A 22,109-nucleotide genomic window follows, 5' to 3' on the forward strand; every position below is an offset into this window, starting at 1 on the left:
ACACAACTAAATAAACTAAATATAAAATACATGAAACATCAAAATGGATTCCAATAACATGATGTCACAAAGCGTTTCATACTTCTTATACCACAGCAATGTGTCGACATTGACAAGTTTTTATTCATTTAAATACATTTGATAGATACATTTTTATTAATTAATAGTTACATTTAATGCTGTTGAATGTTTACTAAGAAACCTGAAGACTTTCCTGTCAGGGAAAACTTAAAGTTACAGCTTTACCACTGACACTGGAGACTTTTTAAGTGGACATCTCCTTACAGAAAACATCACCATATCAATGATGTCTTTGTTAAAGGATTAACAAAGATGATTAAGGAATGCATCTTGAACACTTCCTTACGTAGGGCACTTTGCTATACTCTCCCCTAAACGTGTACGCAAAATACGTATACATACACAAAAATGATCTTACAAACGTTATGCTATGAAGGTTATCTTGCAAAAGTAATACTATAAAGGTTATATTGTAAAGTTACACCGTAAAGGTTCATTTACAAAAGTTATACAATAAAAGTTACACAAGTTACAGTATAAAAATTATATTACAAAAGCAACACTATAAAAAGTATCTTGTAAAGTTACACCGTAAAGGTTAATTTACAAAAGTTATACAATAAAAGTTACAAAAGTTACAGTATTAAAAATTATATTACAAAAGCAACACTATATAAAGGTTTTCTTGTAAAATTTACACAATAAAAGTTACATAAAAATTATATTACAAATGTCACACTATAAAAAGTACCTTACAAAAGTTACACTATAAAGGTAAAGTTATACCATAAAAGTTAATTTACAAAGGTTATACTATAAACATTGTCTTACAAAAGTTATACTATAAAAGTTCTTACAAAAATGATACCATAAAAGCTTATCTTATAAAGTTATGTTAAAAAAAATTATATTACGAATGTTATACTATAAAAGGTATCTTCTAAAGTTACACCAAAAAAGTAAATTTACAAGTTATACTATACAAGTTACAAAAGTTGCAGTATAAAAAGTATCTTGTAAAGTTACACCATAAAAGTTCATTTACAAAAGTTATACAATAAAAGTTACAAAAGTTACAGTATACAAATTATATTACAAAAGTTACATCGTAAAGTTCAGCTAACAAAAGTTACACTATAAGTGTTGATTAATATCAACATTAATACTCAGGTATACTGATAGTAAACATATTGCTTCGGATTCAGCCCCACTCTGGTTCCGTCTGAACACTTTCATTTTTCTAAAAATAACAACAACCAAAAAACGAATTGCTCTCAACTCTGAAAAGTCCCAAAGTTTTCAAACGGCTCTTTTTTTTAATTTATTTATTTATTTTAACAAGTGATTGGATGAGATGCTGTCGCTGTTGTCATAATCACTTTCAGACCAGGTCATGTCTCAATCGTGAAAAGGCCACTTTGGGCCTTGAACTTTGAACTTTGAACTTTTTCCCCTCAAAGTCAATAAATGGACACGTGTTTGTGTGTGTGTGTGTGTGTGTGTGTGTGTGTGTGTGTATTCTCTGATCATTGCTTCACAGTGGATGTAATGAGAACTCGGCTAATAAGTCAAATAACAGTAAAATGGTTATGTATAAACGACGTAACTGTGGCCTTAGTGCCACATACTGTGTAACTTATGGAAACAAATTTACATCATAAAAATATAATGCAGTGACTTTGCAAATGTGTGTACAAGTGTTCAAGCCACACTGGAAGCAAATCAGAGGCTGACTGTTTTACAATAAAGCTAATATTTTTGAAGATAATTATTTCAAATTGAAGTTTTGTGGTATCAACAATCGCATTAATTCTTTCATGCTATTATTATACTAACTCATACAAAAAAAAAAAAGTATACTAATTCAATTTATGCAAATTAACCACAAATAACCACAAACCCATCACTCTCATATGTTCTAAATGAAAACTAGTTCTTTAGGGAAGCTGTTAAAAAAAATACAAGTAAAAATGACTTGTTTTCATTAAAAAAAACAAACAAACAAACAATTTATTAAAAAGTTCAGGAATAAATGTATCCATGAGCATTAACATCACGTATTATTTGTCTTAGAAGAAATTTTTTTAAATGTCTTTAAGCAATGACATAAATATACAAATACAAACAATTTACGTTCACCCAGATTTTCCCGTCACTGCCGCCGTCTACTGATCCAAAAAAAAAAAGTCCCATCAACTCATTTCACAATAAATTACACTTAAAGTGATGACACTTGAAATAAACCACTCGATCGTGATCTAACACAGAGCAGAAACAGGAAGGAGACTCATGGCATGAAATATCGACCGAAAATAAAGCCTCATTATATAAATTAAATTAGACAGAGATTGATAACAATTATTGATCACAAATATTCAGTTGATGTACGTTTGATATTCGATTAAAAAAAAATAGATACTGAAATTATATATTTATATTAATAAATATGATATATATACTAATAAATTAAGTACATTAATAAATATTATATATATATTATATATACAATTATATTGTGTGTATATATATATATATATATATATATATATATATATATATATATATATATACACAGAGAGAGAGAGAGAGAGAGAGAGCTTGAGAGAGCTTGAGAGCTTATGTCTATACATATTATACATCTTGTATATAGTCTTTATATATCCCTGTATTGTTGTTCTCCTAAAGTATTATCTTATCTTTTGTGTATATATATATATATATATATATATATATATATATATATATAGAGAGAGAGAGAGACGTTCCGTATAATTGTGTGCTTCTGACTTTGTGGCCAGCTTGTGAAAGGCTCACATATGGGTGTGATGGTCAGGTGTGCACATACGTTTCATCACATAGTGTAGGTACAAGATCATCACTGTCACAGTTACAAAGAGATCAATAGGCCTTTACATAGCAGTTAAGCCTCGTTAGCTTTCTGACATTGTTTTTTTTAAGGAGCCTTTCAGTAAAGATGGTCTGACTTTGTAATTCAGACCCAGCAGACAGGTGTGGAGAGGACAGTAAATGAGGAATTGTGCAGCACTAGCAATCCTAAATCTAATGGTTTTTAGGGCGGGACAGCAAATTATGCATTCTTTTCAGGTTGATTTAAGCTTTGAAGATCGTGTACAGGTGTAACTGGGGTCTATCGCTCCTCGTCGTTTGATGTATATACACACACGTCAAAGATGTATTACTAGGAGTTTGGTGTCATACCACCATGGAAGGAGGTATGTTCAGAAGTATCTATACCTCACCAGGACATCACCTGGCAACTACGGGTACGTCCATTCAGCGCTAGTCATCTTGTAGATCGCTAACCAGCTATACTCGTAACTCAGCACAACCGCGTTGTATAGCTGCATGACATTCAGGAACTTTGAATTCATTAAACCTAGCCATGTTTCCATCCACATTGAGAAAATAAATCACCGTTTCCATCCCACGTGTTCAAGAGAACAAAATAATCGTCACTTCCTGGGAAACTGCCGCAATCCCGCTCTCCATCATTTTGACTTTTCTGAGCCAATTTTCCAATCACGTGATTTGTTGAGGCAAAGTCGCCTGACTTTTTAAAAAATTTGTACATTTTTTTTATGCGCATCAAGAAATTTATACGGTGAATGTGTTTCCAGCGTAGGTCATGCGCATGCCTTTTTATCAAATGAAAAAAATAAAGTTTTCCGCCTCAATTGCGTGCGTAAGTTTTTTTTAAATGCACATTTTGGAGATTTTATTCACATCCGGTGTTTCTGTCTGAAAATTTGCAGAAAAAGATGTAGATAAAAATGAAGATTAAAAAAAACTATAGAAACCCTCACAGAAATTCTAATGGTTTCCACTACAACTACCATTACAAACCATCAGCTAACCATTAAAACCATTACCATTATTGGTCTTTAATGGTATCCACTAGCCATAACATGCCACCAACAAATGACCAGTAGAGACCCACACTGACCATTACAGTTTCCATTAAAAACCAATATAATTCCCATTATAACCATTACAAATTCTATAAGGGTTTCTACTGTTGTTGTTTTTTCCCCACAGCGGTGATGGCTCATTAGCGGTTAAGTCTTTGGGTTACTGATCAGAAGGTCGGGGGTTCAAGCCCCAGCACTGCCAAGCTTCCACTGTTGAGCCCTTGAGCGAGGCCCTTAACTCTCTCTGCTCCAGGGGTGCAATATCATGGCCGACCCTGCGCTCAGACCCCGACTTCCTAACATGATGGAGTATGCGAAGAAAACAATTTCACTCTGCATATAATATACACGTGATCAAGACTCATTATTAATGATAGTAAAAGCTCAAAACAATATTTGAACCCATGGAGAGAGATCTCCAAAGTTCAGCCAACTATTAGAGAAAGCAGGTATGGGGCACCTCATGGGCATGAATCAAAAGTATCGACACTCGTGTAGTTCGATTCACTTGACCGTGTTGGTTCGAAGGAACCGAATCATTAAAGTGAGCCATCACGAACATCACTAAAGTCAAACCCGCCCTCGAGAGGGGAAAAAAAAAAACCTCCCATTTTTTCACCCCCCCTTCCATCCCTTCTTCCCTCCCTCCTTCTCTCATCTGTCTCTCCAAGTAGTCTTTTCCTCTGAGCACTGCTGCTGCTGCTGTGTGTGTGTATGTGTGTGTGTGTGTGTGTGTGTCTCTCTCTCTCAATCACCGTGTCGTCCCTCCGCTGGCTCTCCGGATCATGGAGCTCGCGACGCGCTGCTTGTTGCTGCTCGCGAGCCTCGGCGCGGCTTCCACGGCCACCGACTGGGACGCGGCGGCGGCGGAACCGAGCTACTACGACGAAGCGATGATGAGTCCTCCAGAAGCGATCGACTACAAAGACCCGTGCAAAGCCGGTGAGAAGAAGCCGCGGCGTTTGTTTACGCTTCGTGCGGTGTTTGCTTCCCCCCCCCCTTTCTCTCCTCTCTTTTGCACGAGCCACGTAAGTGACAGCGAGAGATAAAAAACAAAACAAAACAAAATAAACAACAACAACAACACTACTTGTGTATGTGCGCGCGCGTGCGTTTGCAAAATCTGTTTGTTTTGGGGTTTTTTTTTGTTTTTTTTTTGGAGTGCACTTTAAATTTGGCAAAATCACAACAGTTGCACGTAGCACGAGACACGTAACACAACCGGAAAGTTTTTGCCCCTGTCTGTTTTTTTTTTTTGTTTGTTTTTTTTTGGGTGGTGGGGGTGTTTGGGTTAACTTGCCTGGTCGTAAAAAAAAAAAGAAAAAAGTCTTTGATTCGCTTTTTGTCCTCCTGGCTGTCAGATCATGACACTTTGTTACTGTTGCAAGTCGGAAACTTTCCCATGCACTGAGGAAACATCTTCTGCAGACTCTGATTTCATTGATGCCACAGTCTGGTGGTTGGGGTTTGATCTGGAACGTCGTCCTCTCTCAGAAATAAAGTACTTTTCCTTGTCGCTGGAGTGGTGCCAAAGGTGCTCTGAGTGTGTGTCTTTTACTTCGGAATGTGCACATGGTGTGGGTGTAATTCAGTTTAAAAAATCTGTGCTGGAAAAAGAAAAACCATCATAGAACTTGTAATGGTTTTAATGTGAGTTCTACTGGTTTTAATGGTCCCCTCTGGGTCTCTAGTGGTAGTTTGTGGGTGGCCGTGTATTGGTGGAATGTTATGTCTAGTGGAAACCATTTAAGGACCAATACATTTTAATGCTTATCTGATGGTTTGTAGTGGAAACCATTCGAATTTCTGTTGGGTGTTTTTTTTTTTCTTTCTTTCTTTCTTTCTTTCTTTCTTTCTTTCTTTCTTTCTTTCTTTCCTTTCCAGCAGGGAAGATGCATACCTAAGATATGAAACATGCTGGCGTGGAAACAGCGACAAGGAAAAGTACGATTTATTTCCAAGTTTTATTGTCACTAAAGTATGACGTATGATATCGTCTCGTTTATCATACCCGATGCCAGCGGAGAGACGAAGCCAGGAGGGAAACGGTTATGATGGATGTGTTGTTGTTATTGGAATTTGAGGGAGGAATTCCTTTCCTTAAAGTCCAACTCAGCTGATTGGAGTCATAAGGTGAATCATAAGATGTTGGCTAATTAACCTCAATATATCAATTTAAACACGAAACGCTGGCTCTAGGGCTCGAGGGTAGTGATTAACTTTAGTTCCCTGAGGTCCTCGTTACCGTTCTTTCTGTCAGTCAAGGTTCTTTTTTTTTAAATTAATTAATTAATTTTTTTTATATAGAGTGTATATAAATGTCTCGAGGTTTGGTTTATCTTCATAGCGTTAAGTTTGTTTACAGCTTAAGTTGATGATGGTAAAGGATGTTGCTTTGTTATTTGATAGGGTACCCCCCCCCCCCCCCCCCCCCACACACACACACATGCACACTCCCTCCCCAACAGGGTCACAGACTTCAGTCGTCTCCGTGATCTCGGCCTCTATTAACTTCTTTCCTGCTCCTGTCCTCCTCTCTGCGTCTTTTCCTCCCTCCCTCTCTTTCATCCTGCTCTTTTTCGCTCTTTCATGGCCCGGCTTTCTGCCTTGTCCTCATTTGCAGCTGAATGGGGGCCCTTGGCTGTTCATTTTTACGTTTTCACCCCTTGGAAAAAAAAAAAACAAAACAAAACAAAACAGTGTCCCCTATTACGAGTGGCTGTGGGACAAATTGGTATTCTGGTCACATGATGTCGGTTTGACCCATAGACACGCCAAAGACACTGAGATGAGAATTAAATTCTCGGGGTTGCTTTTTGATTGGTTCTCAGCAGGGATTTTTGTAAGTTCGTGCGTTTCCTCGGCAGCCGGATGTTCCAGGACGCTCACGTTCGGTCTTTTCTTAGCCGTGTTTGTCCGTAGGTTTGGCTTCGCATGCTCATTCTTGGCTACGTGCCGATCCGATGTGATGCTTAAGTCACGTTACAGCTTCGTAAGACATAAACACGTCGGTGTAAGTAGCGAAAAGCCTATGACGTTTACGCCGTCTTCTGTGTAAACAAGCACATCCTCGCTGAGCATCGCAGCCTCTACGTCCTGCTCGTGTAGTCAGCTTGACGTGTCCACTCAGAAGCTCAGTATTGCTAAATCTGCACCGATGACGCACAGGAAGAACTGAATTCTGAGTCTCCTAGCTGAGAGACCCGAACAGCACAATAATTAAGGAGTAAAACATGATGGGGTGTGCCATTAAAGGAAAATAATTGGTTACTGATTTTAGGTTATTAATGCGTGACGGCAAACTTTTTATCTGTTTATAGTTACGTTTAATGTTCACGATGCAAGTTAGCTCCTGTTATCGCTTACGTCACGGCAGTCGTTACGTCGTTCTCTCACTACCCTCTCTCTTTTTTTTCTCGATTTTGAAGTTCATAAATGTAGTCCGTATATGAATTTCGCAGGTGGGGTTTCTTTTGTGATTGTTCTGGGCGAAAATGCTGCTTTTTATTTTGTTTGTTTGTTTGTTGTTGTTTTTTTTTTTTTTGCGGAAAACTACTTGAACCGGTGAAATCGCGACGGCACGAAATTGTTCCGTGCGCTCTTTCCCTGCGATGTTTGTTTATTGGTAAATGAGACCTTGTAGCCGTACTCGTGTTCGACGCACGTGAATCGAAGAGTGCTTTAGCTGAACGCGCGTTACGGTGACGTCACACGACGCGTCTCGGCCCAAATCTGCGTCGAATTTGCGGCCATTTTGAAAAATCGCGAGCGCCTCCGGATATTGTGGAGCTTGCTCGATTTCTACGTCCGTTTCGACGCTCGTAAAATCTCGCAATCCCGGAGCGGAAGGACTGTGAAACAAACGAACAAAACAAACAAACAAACAAAAAAAAACCTTGACGCTTAAGGTCCTGAAGACTTCACCGTGGTGGAAAACTTCACCCTTGCGAAGCGCTGATGACTGACGACTCCTCGCAGAAAACCTCACCATGCCAGCAATTATGTGTTTCTATGTAAGCACCAAAACGTTTTTATAAGTTCCTGAGAACGAGTTGTTGCTATAGAAACGACAACGTATAAGAACGACCGCATTAATTGAAACCTGTGATTTTTAAATTACAACCAGAACTGCTCTCAATCGACATCTGACCGAACAGATCCGCCAATTCGACAGCCTTTTGGTGTAATAAACACTCGGCACGAGAGAATCGGAATCAGACCCTGCGCGTGTTTCATTTCTTTTTCATTAGGTTCATCCCGTTGTCTTGGGTATGAGGTTATTCCGTCCTTCCGTGTCTCTCCTGTCCCAGGAGGCTGATGGGAAAGTGCTTGAGAGTGTCCGTGCCACGGTGGAGGTTAGGACAGGGCAGCTCAGCGTTCTTGGCCATCGAAGCCCAGATGGCGTGCTTACACACACACACTCAGGGTTGAGCGGCCCCGAGTTCCTCGTCTCCTGTTTGACAAACAGTCCTCGCACTTGCTGCTCATTGATCTGTTTGTGCAATAATGTTCCTGTGCTTTCAGAGAAACCAAAACAAGCACTAAAACCCCATTTCCTGGTGGGATTCTTGCTCCCTGTGGATTCAGTTATCTTAAATGTAGCTTTTTTTGCTGACCGACTGACTCTCATCCATAGTGTAGCTCAGAACTTGGCTTTCAACACATCTCGGATACTTCGCAAGTTACACTGTTTTGTTCTGGTTACTATGGTGATGTGAACGTCATCCTGAACGTCTGAGCAGTGGTGGACGACGAGTTTTTTTTAAATTTTTTTTTTATATCCGTCAGTCTGTATGTTTTTGTACACTTTTCCGGCCACGAGCTTCAGAATGAAGGTTGAAGGTTACGATCTGATTGGTTCTCCACACTTCAGGGACACAGCGAGCGTTTCTGGAGCACGATCCAGTCACTGCATGTGAAAGAGTTGTGTATGAAGCACTTGGTGCAAAGTAAACCAAAGAATCTTGTGTGTTTGCTGACAGGCTAGCAGGAAAGGATGTGTGGTTGGTCAGCTGCCATGTCAGTCTCGTTGCTTTTTTTCTATGAAAGTATGTGGTTTTCTGCTGCGTTTACTCATGAAACACAGCAGGCTCTCTAGCAAAGAGAGTGAGACACAGAGAGACAGTGAGAAAGAGACATGCACAGAGGGAGGGTGAGACAGAGAGAGAGGGAGAGAGACACACAAGAGAGACGGTTCAGGCTGTTTTTGCTAAGCTAGAGGTTTAGCTTATGAGACTAGCATTGTCATAACTGTCATTGTATTTTTTTTATTTATTTTTTTTTAAATAAAAATTTGAATACACATTTCTGTTATTTTGTTTTTCATCTCTATGGCTTTCGGTCTCTGTAAAGCTTTAAAAATAGTTTTGAAACGTTTGAATCATCATGTAAGGTTATTAAAAGTGAAGGTTAGTGAAGTCAGAGCTACATTATTAACATTTTAAAGATCGCGACCTGCTTTCATCTGTTTTGCAGATGTTCTCCAAGCGCTTGAGGAAATGGCACTTTAACACACGGACAGCACGCACACGCACTTCTGTGCGATGCTTCCTGTCCCTATTTAGTGCTCTAGTTCTCAGGCGCGTGCACACGCACTCTTTCTTTCCTTGTGTGGTTTTCAATAATGGACGGAGGATGAGACACTTTGACCTGAATCTCTGTTACAGCGTTCACCCCAAAAATATATTCCAGTCTCATTGGTTTTCCTCCAGGAGCTCTGGGCACAGGGCAGAAAACCACAAGGGTGAGTAAGCTGAGGCTGGTGCCAGAGCAAGTGGCATCATGCAGTCTTACAGTTCTGCTGCTGTGAGAGAGAGAGAGAGAGAGAGAGAGAGAGAGAGAGAGAGAGAGAGAGAGAGAGAGAGAGAGAGAGAGAGAGACAGGGCCTGAGATGGAGAGACACTGAGAGAGAGAGCCCCATGCATGAGAGAGATGACCAAGAGAGGCAGAGAGAGATAGAGGGAGTCTCAATGTTTCTATATGGACGTTAATATATGGACGTTATTCAGATTCTGATATGTTTATACAAATACTAAACTAATGTTAATTTATAACAGTTCTTCGTTCCTGTAGTGCTCTGGCAATTCTGTACATATGTACGGTCATGCCAGTAAAGCGTATTGAATTAAGTTGAATTGAATTGAGTCAGACGCACAGACACCGAGAGTTAGAGACACTGAGAGAGACAGATGCATAGAGAGGATTGAGACACAGAGAGACACACAGACTGACAGGAAGAGACATATATATATATATATATATATATATATATATATATATATATATATATATATATATATATATATATATATATATACATACATAGAGAGAGAGAGAGACAGAGACATGGAGAGAGACAGGCATGGAGAGTGACTGAGGGAGACAGACATGTGGAGAGAGACAGATATTTAGAGAGTGACGGAGAGACAGACATATAGAGAGACACAATTAGTGACGGAGAGACACAGAGAGAGAAAGGCATGTAGAGAGACAGACATAGTGAGAGACCGATATGTAGAGAGTGACGGAGAGACACAGAGAGAGGGGCGTGTAGTGAGACACAGAGAGAGAGAGAGAGACAGACATGTAGAGAGTGACAGACACAGAGAGAGACTGACATGTAGAGAGACAAAGAAAGAGATAGGTATGCAGAAAGACACAGAGAGACAGGAATGCAGAGAAACAGGCATGTAGAGAGACACTGAGAGAGACAGGCGTGTAGAGAGACATGGAGACAGACAGGCATGTAGAGTGACCAACAGAGAGAGAGACAGACATGTAGAGAGACAGGCATGTAGACAGACAGAGAGAGACAGGGATGTAGAGAGAGACTGACATGTAGAGAGACAAAGAAAGAGACAGGTATGCAGAGAGACAGGCGTGTAGAGAGACATGGAGACAGACAGGCGTGTAGAGAGACACGGAGAGAGACAGGCGTGTAGAGAGACACGGAGAGAGACAGGCGTGTAGAGAGACACTGAGGGAGACAGGTGTGTAGAGAGACGTGGAGAGAGATGTGGAGAGAGACAGGCGTGGAGAGAGATGTGGAGAGAGACTGACATCTAGAGAGACACGGAGAGAGACAGACGTGTAGAGAGACAGGCATGTAGCGAGACACGGAGAGAGACGCATTTAGAGAGAGACTGACATTTAGAGAGAGACTGACATGTAGAGAGACACGGAGAGAGACAGACGTGTAGAGAGACACGGAGAGAGACAGGCATGTAGCGAGACACTGAGAGAGACAGGCATGTAGAGAGGAAGGTAGAGAGACGCGTAGAGAGACAGACGTGTAGCGAGACACGGAGAGAGACAGGCATGTAGCGAGACACTGAGAGAGACAGGCATGTAGAGAGGAAGGTAGAGAGACGCGTAGAGAGACAGGCATGTAGCGAGACACTGAGAGAGACGGGCGTGTAGAGAGGAAGGTAGAGAGACGCGTAGAGAGACAGACGTGTAGCGAGACACGGAGAGAGACAGGCATGTAGCGAGACACTGAGAGAGACAGGCATGTAGAGAGGAAGGTAGAGAGACGCGTAGAGAGACAGGCATGTAGCGAGACACTGAGAGAGACAGGCATGTAGAGAGGAAGGTAGAGAGACGCGTAGAGAGACAGGCATGTAGCGAGACACTGAGAGAGACAGGCATGTAGAGAGGAAGGTAGAGAGACGCGTAGAGAGACAGACGTGTAGCGAGACACGGAGAGAGACCGGCGTGTGGCGAGACACTGAGAGAGACAGGCATGTAGAGACACAGACATGTAGATAGACACGTACCCAGAGACAGTGAGAGAGCGCAGTATAGAGAGGCACACACTGGAGAGACAGAAGCAGAGCGAGTACGGAAGAGAATGGCTGAGTCTTATCCTCACGGTCAGGTTGTGTCTTCATGCTTGTGCACAGTGTTTAGAGTGACTGTGTCAGACTGTGAAGATCCGCTGGAGGTTACAGAAAGCTGCCAGTTGGTGCTTGGAGTCCTCAGTGTGAACGAGAGAAACCGTGTGTTCGCTATAGAGAGATTAGAGAATTAAATAGTAAATGTAAGCATTCCTTTTTCAGTCCCAAGGGAATTGCAGCTGCGTTCGCCAAGTTAAGCTATTGTCCTCTTCTTGCTCATTTGTCTGCGCCTGATACGGACTGCTGTGAGATAAAGACAGTAAAGAGGGAAACCTTAATTACCGCAACACAAGCTTCAATTCATTTCAGAGTTGTTTTATGTGAAATCTCAGCAAACGGAGCTCGACGTCTTCTGCTCCAAAAGCTGAATCCATAACAATGTAGGCCTGCAGGCTGGAAGGCACTCCAGCAGCTCTGTAAAGATCACGCAGGATAAGGAGCTCGCAGTCGTGTTCTTGTTGATTTATAATCACGGCTAAAATCATTTCTACACTAAGTAAGGAATGAAACACATAAGGTCGTTTGGAGGTCGAGTGAAGTTGGGGTTTTTTTTCCACTTCATGGAGTGTTCCTCTTGTATCCAAGCGTTTTGCCAGTTTGCGTTCGTTTTATTAATTGAAGAGCGACACGTCGTGCTATCTATCGGTTTATAGTTCCGTTTAATGCTGCGGGAAGTCTGGTATCCTGTTACCACTTGCGTTATAGAACAGTTGTAAACGGTCGAAGACACTGGAGACTCCTTCCACAAATGCAAAATATGTGTCCTCATTGAAAACATCAACTATCCGTTGCTTAATAGCCATCAGAGAAGGGTTTCTTCTTCTTCATCATCATCATCATCAGAGAAGGGTTTCTTCTTCTTCATCATCATCATCAGAGAAGGGGTTCTTCTTCTTCTTCTTCGTCATCAGAGAAGGGGTTCTTCTTCTTCATCATCATCAGAGAAGGGGTTCTTCTTCTTCTTCATCATCATCAGAGAAGGGGTTCTTCTTCTTCTTCTTCATCATCATCAGAGAAGGGGTTCTTCTTCTTCTTCTTCATCATCAGAGAAGGGGTTCTTCTTCTTCATCATCAGAGAAGGGGTTCTTCTTCTTCTTCTTCATCATCAGAGAAGGGGTTCTTCTTCTTCATCATCAGAGAAGGGGTTCTTCTTCTTCTTCTTCATCATCATCAGAGAAGGGTTTCTTCTTCTTCATCATCATCAGAGAAGGGTTTCTTCTTCTTCATCATCATCAGAGAAGGGTTTCTTCTTCTTCTTCTTCATCATCATCAGAGAAGGGTTTCTTCTTCTTCTTCTTCATCATCATCAGAGAAGGGTTTCTTCTTCTTCATCATCATCAGAGAAGGGTTTCTTCTTCTTCATCATCATCAGAGAAGGGTTTCTTCTTCTTCTTCTTCATCAGAGAAGGGTTTCTTCTTCTTCTTCTTCTTCATCAGAGAAGGGTTTCTTCTTCTTCTTCTTCATCATCATCAGAGAAGGGTTTCTTTTTCTTCTTCTTCTTCAGAGAAGGGTTTCTTCTTCTTCTTCATCATCATCATCAGAGAAGGGTTTCTTCTTCTTCATCATCATCATCATCATCATCATCAGAGAAGGGTTTCTTCTTCTTCTTCTTCTTCTTCTTCTTCTTCTTATTATTATTATTGAGGGTTTCTTCATCTTCATCAGAGAAGGGTTCCTTCTTCTTCTTCTTCTTCTTCTTCTTCTTTTCTTCTTCTTCTTCTTTTTCCCTCCTCTTATTATTATTATTGAGAGTTTCTTCATCTTCATCAGAGAAGGGTTCCTTCTTCTTCTTCTTCTTCTTCTTCTTATTATTATTATTGTTATTATTATTGAGGGTTTCTTCATCTTCTTCATCAGAGAAGGGTTTCTTCTTCTTCTTCTTCTTCTTCTTCTCCTCTTCTTCATCTTCTTCCTCTTATTATTATTATTATTGGTTCCTTCTTCTTCTTCATCACAGAAGGGTTTCTTTTCTTCTTCTTCTTTAGGCCATGTTTGGGTCTGTCTAGGCAATAATGTAATCTCATCCATTCAAGAACATTCTGTCCAAAATGGCTTGCTCGTGTCTATCGTAGTGTTGAGGCATCATCGCCTTGTTTCCAGCTGTTCGAATACAACGTGACGTGAGTGAGTTTGAGCAGAACCACCTGTTTTTGGGTTGTGCTCCCTCACTGAGCGGCATTTCTGATTCTTCCGGTCCTGTCGAGCATTCCTAGCTCATTTTACCCATCATCCCTTTTACTTCTTCTGAAGTTTTCATTTACTCTTGAGAGAAGTAACGTAATGACCACCATGTCCTGGCACTTGCGCAACGGCATTTCCTGTTTGACTGGACGCTTCCGCAAGGGATTCACTCTCAGCTGTGTAGTTATGTCAGCCTTTTACAGTAAATGTTGCTCGGCCTGTACGGTGAATAAAAATGATCCACGAATGACGGGGTTGCGTTGAGTAATGAAGATTTGTTGGATGTAGTAAACAAGCTGAAGTAAGAACAACCGTCACACCACAACATCTGGCTCTCCTTCCAGGTACTAGGATTAATTTGAGCTTGGGGTTTGCTTGTGAGTCACGAAATGCTTTACTGGAGCCAGTTCTAAGAAACGGAGGAAATGGATTACAGTTAACTTCCCTTCTTTTCTTCACGTCTGACTCGTCGTCTTTTCTAAACAATCGGAGAAGTAGCAAAAAGAGCCTTTGTTTCTATAGTAACAACCTATGTCGATGGCTATTAATAAGAATAACTTTCTAAGGCTAATAATAAATGGATAAAAGCATGCTTTGTTTGAGAAACAAGCCATATAATCACTGATATGGGAACGTTTCTGAGGGAGATGTTTATATAACACGTATATTTATACATTGTCTGTGTTTGTAAAAGTCTATGGGTTTTCCGCCATGGGAAAGTCCTCAGGACAGAAGACGTTGCACTTTCCGGTTTCTCGGAAATACATGACAAAACACTTGTTTTTATCATCCACGTGGTATCGCTAGTACTGCTTCATCACCCCCCCCCCCCCCCCCAGTGTTTTAAGATCTACACATGGTATAAGCAAGCAAATTGATGGAAAGGAGAGCGGAGGAGATTTCTACAGACTGTAAGTTATTCAGCGCGTGCCAGCTTTGGCCGGTCCAGAGGTCTGAGACTAGCCGGGCCGTGTCCGCGTCGGCCAGCTGACGTGACAGCAGGTCATTCAGGGTTCTCTTGGCGAACTCGACACAGCTTGTTTACACGGCTTAGAGCTGCCGGGACTCCCTCTAGCTGATCCGGGACCAGTTTTTTCCACCCGCTGCTTGAGACTAGGATTAGGACTGGAGATCTGAACCATGTGTGTAGCCTCTAAGAGGCAGTCGTACCTGGTTAGCGTTTAGAAAAACAGTTGGTTGCAAAAGTTTGTATACCCTTGGGGCAGAAGAATCAAGAAGACAAACACAATGCATCGTCTTGAAGAGAAAGTGTGGGGGGAAAAGAGCGCTTTAAAAAAACAAAACAAAACAAAAAACCTGGTGAGGGAACGACATGTTTATAGCTGCTATAGTGATAAGAGGCACTAACTTTTCTCACAGACGATCCACAACATGAAATTCAACTTTAAATGGTAAAAAGCACAGCGTGTTGTTTATTAGTCATTTAAAAAAAATTGGATAAATAAAAAGTGGTTAAATAAAGGAAAAAGCTTTCCTTTCCTCCACTTAAAAGCCATCAGGAGGTCCACTGTGAGATAGGCGTGTATGTTTTTAAATGTTTTTAAACTCCTGGATAAAGGAGTAAGAGAGAACATATTCAGAAGATGGCGTGTGTTCTTGTTTTTTAAAAAAAAAAAAAAATGATACAAAGCTATATAAATAAGCTTGTCAGTAAATCTTCTCTTGCATCCTGGATCCAAGCTCACACCTCAGAACACATCCACTGGGACAGAAAGACTCCTTCAGGCTATATGGTTGCATGTTTTTTTTTTTTTTTTTTATCTGACAGATGAGAACTCTGTATTATAATGATGATGTATCACAACACACGCTTTCCGTAAGTCTTGGATTAGACGTGGCATTGGTCAGGACTTTAATTACGTAAACGAATCCGTAGAGCGTCTGAATGACTAGGTTTTCCCCTTAACGCCCGTCTTATTCCAGCACAGACTCAGCAGGGCCCTAAAAACACTACGCAGACCCCTCTTATCAAGCATATATATGTGTGTGTGTGTGTGTGTGTGTGTGATTAAATCGGAATAAAAAACAGACATTCCTGTCTTGCAGTTCAAAAGTTTACACCCCTGCGGTTCCTAACTGGACAACTCTCTACACGGACTAATCCACTCATCACGTGCGATTGGATTCTATTCTTCCCGCTCTAATTTACGTCCAGGGTCAAGGGTAAGAATATCGCAGTAGTGCATTTTCGGCTAAACGAAGACGGGCGCCGTGCGGTTCATTAGCGAGAACAATATGCTTTGTTGTCCGTGGGGAAACAACCCCGAAAGCCATGGGACTGCACAAATTCGCTCACCTCTTTTACAGCTAATTAGAGCCCAGTAATTAGAGTGCGAACTGACAGGGGCTATGATTCGCAGCGTCAGCCCGAGCTGTGAAAGAAGCCGCCTTCGAGACGTATCCGCTTTACACGTGAGAGAATTGAATGTATGGTATGAGGTGTTGTGTGACAACGATACTGATAACAAGTACACCAATAAATACCACTGTCGGACATTTATCTCACTGTGTTTTTAAAACACAAACAAAATCGGTTCGTATATATATATATATATATATATATATATATATATATATATATTTTTTTTTACGAGCATCAGTTTGAGTAAATCCGTGATTAAGCCCGTCGCCTGTACGTTTTATATGTGAACCGCCCTGAAAGTTAAATTTGTAGGCAGTTAAATGTTGCCCACTGGGTTACTCCAAGACTAGCACTTTTGCTAAGACTTTAACGGTACAGTATTAATGGTTCATTCCATCGTACTATCGAAACATTGTGTAACGTTCCATCCTTGATGTAAATAGGTACTTTTTGCATGTCAGCCATCTCATCTCGTGACACATGTGATACATTTAGAATCTCATCGGGTGTCAGAAACGCACGCGTGTTTAAGTTTGGTGTCGGATCAATAGCTCTTTGTCTTGGCGGTAATTGGGTTGTTCTGCAGTAGTGGGGGTGTTTTTGCCGGACCGACGTCAGCCAATTTTCTGACCCCCTGCTGGCTTCACGACACCTGATTCCATTTACGAGCGTGTGTTTGTGCAGACGCGAAGCAAGTTCTGCCTCGTGTTTTGTCAGCGTGCTGTATATGCCTGCCTCATGGGTCTCAGACATATGTAATGTGTTAAAACAATTAGTCCGTGTGGCGGGATAAAAACAAGCCGAGGCGCTTAAAGAACAGATATATTATAGAAAACCAAAACAAAAGGGATTGGCACTAATGGTCCCCGGGTTCTTTTATCGATAGTCTGTCTGTCACCTTTAAAGTCTTTTGACAGCGTCTAGAAGGAGTTGTCAAACAACTTGTAAATGACAGCCACCTCTAGGGTCATGAGGTTTCCGCAGCCGTCTTTTCTGCCCTCTGGTAGTCTATTAGTTCGGCCGTCTTTAGTCCACCCCCTTGTCACGACTCTTTCTTTCCCTGGTGTCGCTCTGAGAAAGCCCTAAAGGCGCACATTGTTTGCTGTGGAATAATTCTCCCTCCCCAGGGATTCATCCAGGGCCTGTAAGCGTGTGCTCGTACAGCTCTGATAGCCCGGGGTTCGGCCTGCATCATTAGGAAATGCCGAATTAAGGATTTACCGAAGAAGGGCAGCTGGAGCTGCTTTTTTACGTTCCAGACGAGCAAGTTTACAAGACGCGCTCATCCTCATGATGGGGAGCGACAGACAAGGACCATAATCAAAAACAAGGAAGGCTATTTTCAGTGTGAGAGCCTGCAATTACTATGATTTGAGTCAAAACCTCAAACATTCCAAATTTAAAGTAGGATATACAGAAAAATTGCAGCCAGCTTGCACAAGCAGGGAACGGGCTTTGAGTTGCCTGTAGCTGTCGGCCTTTATTTTAGTGATGGGTGAAGTACAAACTCTGGTGCTTTTGTGATCTGTGATGATTGACCCACCTCTGTCTCCTAATACACGGCAACCATTCGGATGCAAATGTCGCGTTTGTATTTAATGAGGCTGAACAGGAGTAACTGGTATTGTCATGCGCGAGCGACTTGTAGTCTAACTCGGATCACTCGGTGAGTAGGTCCGTCCTACTCGCCCACACCTACTCCCCCCCCCGCGTTCCCAGCAATCTACCTCAAAGACGTCAATGGGGGTAAAAGAAAACCTCTTGTTTAATGGGCGGCATCTCTAAGTACCTGTCTAGACTGCTCACGCTTATGCTCATGGGTAATGTAAACCACTCTCAAGGTGTGAGTGGATGGCTTTTGTTTCTGTTCGGAAGCAGCCGAGAAGACGACAGCAGAGATTGTGCGAGAAATAAACCGTAGCCAGTGAGTGAAAGTGACCTGAGGTGAAGGAAAGTGCTGCCAAAGACATCAGGTGTTCTGCCTTGCAGAACGTCGCGCCAACAACGTTCCTCAAGCGCTTTCCCTCGAACTCTTAAGATAATTTGCTCGATCTCTTCAGATCACATTCCACCTCTGTCTGTTGGTGTTTGCATTAAGGGTTGCATTACGCCGACGATCAGCGCTTCGATACGGCGTTATCCAAGTCGAAACATGTTATCCGGGTGCTGAATCTGGCTTCTCTTGCAAAGGAACTGCTCAAAAGACATGCATATGTTTTAATCCACGCCAAAACAAACTCTCCTCATCGTAATCACCGTCTACTGAATGATGGAGTACTATCCTTTTTGCTTCAGGAAGGTAAGATATGGTTAAACGCCAGCCGTCCGTGCTCCAGAATGCGGTTCCTCGTTCTATACTACTCTCAATCATGAAATCTGGCGAAATGAAATCCACGGTTAAGCTGCAGCTTTTGAATCGTTTTATAATGAACGCGTCTGGAAAGCAACCAAACGGACCATCTGCCGCTCCACTGCCTTTCATAAAACGCTTCATGCGCCGTTTCTTTGCGAGGTATTTATTTAAGTTCATTAGCTCATGGCCCTGATTGGATTTGTTGCTCGGTGTATTTTCAGGGCAATGAATCACCTCATTCTTGGGCTTTGTTTTGCCGAGACACGTCCGATCTTTCTTGTAACTGAATGTCAGGACTTTAGTTACCATGGTCAAGGGCTGTGGCTGAGGGGATTAACGCAAAAAAAAAACAAAACAAAAAAACAACACTGTCGCCACGACGACCGTGCAGAAAGAAAGCGAGGACGGACTGGTGTTGGGCTGCCTGCTTTTTTGCGCACTTGTTTTCTTCGGGCTTGGCCCCGGACGGAGAACAATTACATGGCAGATTAGGAGCTTGGCCACAGTTGAGATATGCATTACGGGGGTGTTACTTATTGGGAGGGATGGATTGAGGTTCCCTGGAGAGTTCTGGAAAAAAACAGACCGTGTTGTACAAGCGGACATTTCTATCATCGTGATGTGTGGTTCTGTTTCCGCCTGTGTAGTGGCATTGACTCTGAAATCTGTAGATGTTACTCACTCGTGAATTCAGACTAACAAAAGTGAGCAGGTGGGTTGAACTTTGGCGAGTGTTTGTTGGGGTTATTTTGTTGAAGCGTTGCTAGGATGTTTTTTTTTTTTTTTTTTTTTTTTTAGTTCGGCTCAGGCACCCACATTAATCTAATACGCAACATATTTGTCACAGTTAAACGTTTTATCTGAAGGATTTTGAATTCAAGACGCGTGTTCTTATCATCCAAGGTTTTTACTATCTGCTTTCGAGAATTATTCAGGGCCTGTGCGCTTGACCAGAAAATCTTGAATTCGTTTCTCTCCTTGGCTTTCGCACAGGACTCTGTCCTTGCTGTCATCAGCGCCTTCCTGATCACGTTTCTCCGGGGTGAAATAAGTTTGGAATATCTGTGGAATTTCCTTCTGTGGTGTTACCCTTGTGTTCGGCTACAGACGTGCGGTAATCTTCTAACTCGCGTTGGTTTTCAGCCACTTATTTCAATCCTGCTGCTCTTGGAGCGGAGCTAAGAGGGACTGGATGAATCGAGGAGAGAGAAATTTGCCCGGCTGAGGTTAATGCAACAATTGGTCTCCTTCTTCGCTTTCTTCGGCGCTTTCGACCACTGCTGGAAAGCGTCGGGTTTTCCCCTTGATTTATTAATGGTGTATGCGGTAGAATTCGATAAGGATTTTAGCTCTCTCGTTAATTAAAAGTAAATAAGAGGATGCTTTGGTCTGCCGTCTATGTTTAAAGGTGTGTCTGTGACAAGTCTGGTCTTGCTGGAAGAAACCTGCATGTGCACTCCGTTACTCCTGTACCCTTTTGGGACTTTTTCAGAGTCCCAGTTAGAAACGCACGAGCTGCTTTGGTGTCATGATGCCTCTCGTTTCAGACTCTTCAGACTTTCCTTCTTTATTCGTCTCTTGCCTTTGTTTTGACAACCTTAAAACCTAGCTATCTTAGCGCTATTCAGATTAGGAGCGATCTCGAACCTTCCCAGCTGCCCACATCGGGATTAGCCATGATCCACGCTGCCTGTCTTTCTTGGCACGCATGCTAGAATGCAGAAGCAAAACCCTGTCATTTTCAGGCCTTTCAGCCATATTTAGTGAAGGTTTGCTTTCAGGCAGACCTCAGTGAAGCAAAGTTGGTCTGCAGGCTCTGAGATGAGCTTCCCAGGGCGTATTTTTTTTTATTTTTTTTATTTTTTTTGGATTTGATGACTAAAGAAAGTGTGTGTATGTGCTTGGATGAGTTTAACAGCAGACACTGGCAATAAAGGTCAGTCATTTTTTTTTTTTTTTTTTTGGTACAGGAAACTACAGGTCTATTCTACACCCTCAGGCAGGGGGTTGTTGGATGGGCAGTAGGTGGTTTTGACGGTGCCTGTCTATACACACACACACACACACACACACACACACACACACACACACACACACACACACACACACACACACACACAGATTCCATTAAACTCTGCATGCATGTTGGTGTTAAAACTTGTAAAAAGAAACAAGCTGCTCCAGTATGTGTACCTGCACCCACGCATTGCCACTGGCATACACCATTTGCTAAACCACCTCATAACTACATCTCCTGCTCATAAAGCGCTGATCTCCACCTTCTAGCTCTCATTAAATTCAGGAATGCATTCTACTTCCCAGGCATTTGCTGGCTAAACCACTGTTTATCTTAGGTCTTTTATCTAGTCCATCTTTTGTTTGGGTACCATTACTGAAAGGGTCTGGCAGCTGATTTGAACTAGGTATGAAGAATCACAAATAAACAAGACTAGGCAAGCCTTGCAAACGCTGCCCATGGGGAATGCTGACTGTGGAGAAACTTAAAACCTTTCACCGTTGACTTTCTGCCCTTTAGGGATTGAGAACGTAACAATCAATTTCGGTCTTTTCGGAGCTCAGACGTTTATGTAAACGCACGGATGTTTAGGTTTGGACACGAACGAGAGCACGCACCTCCCATAACGGTACTAGCTAGCTAGGTAGCTAGATGTTAGTTAGCTAATTCACTCGATTCTTAATTCCTCGATGGGTTCTATCCACCTTCGTCATTCGATTATGGTAGGATCTCATTATTTATTAAAGAATGTTATTATTTTACGTCATTTTATTCCGCGTCAGGTTTACTGTCGTGAAATGTCCGTGAGACAGGTTACTTCCTGTTATCATTTCCATACTTGTATACCTATACACTTGTATCTGCTCTAAACAGTCGTTCCTTGACGTCCTCCTTTCCGCGTCATCTGTTAACCACAAACAGATTGTGGTTCCTTCCTTCCATCCTGGTGACTCGGTGGTACAAAGAACTCGTCCCGGAGACTCCTTCCACAAATAAAACGCGTTTAAAACCGAATTAAGAACGTAACAGAGAACTGAAACTGGAGATTTAACTGGGGGGAAAAACCGGACAATAGAACCAGCAGCGATACTCTGATATATTAGTGACGAGAACCAGAGATATCTTTTTCACTTCAATAATACATCCTGTTTTCCCTTAGAGCTTTTGAATGTTTTCGAGCGTTTCTAAGAAAATTGTATTCTTCAAAAATGATGAAAGGCCAGAAGGAGGGAACGTGGTCAGCAGCTCCTTTTGGCTTCCTGTGAAGAAAAGAAAAAAAGAAAAAAAAAAAATCCTATCCAGATGTTCAAGATTAAAAGGTATTTTCAG

At 41.8% G+C, this 22,109-nt stretch overlaps 1 protein-coding gene across 3 annotated transcripts in view; it reads left to right on the forward strand.

Moving 5' to 3' along the window:
• Positions 1–4,604: 4,604 nt before the first annotated feature.
• bmp1a (bone morphogenetic protein 1a) overlaps positions 4,605–22,109 on the forward strand; it is a 66,963-nt gene continuing 49,458 nt past the window's right edge. For 2 of the 3 annotated variants that reach the window (XM_053680099.1, XM_053680100.1), the window contains exon 1: positions 4,607–4,892. In XM_053680099.1, the coding sequence (XP_053536074.1) occupies positions 4,736–4,892 (157 nt within the window). In that variant the 5' untranslated portion in view covers positions 4,607–4,735. Of the gene's footprint in view, positions 4,893–22,109 lie in introns of all 3 variants that reach the window. The other variant, XR_008396409.1, reaches the window with a different exon arrangement.

The sequence above is a fragment of the Ictalurus punctatus genome, chromosome 5, assembly GCF_001660625.3.
Source record: "Ictalurus punctatus breed USDA103 chromosome 5, Coco_2.0, whole genome shotgun sequence".
Classification (NCBI taxonomy): Eukaryota; Metazoa; Chordata; class Actinopteri; order Siluriformes; family Ictaluridae; genus Ictalurus; species Ictalurus punctatus.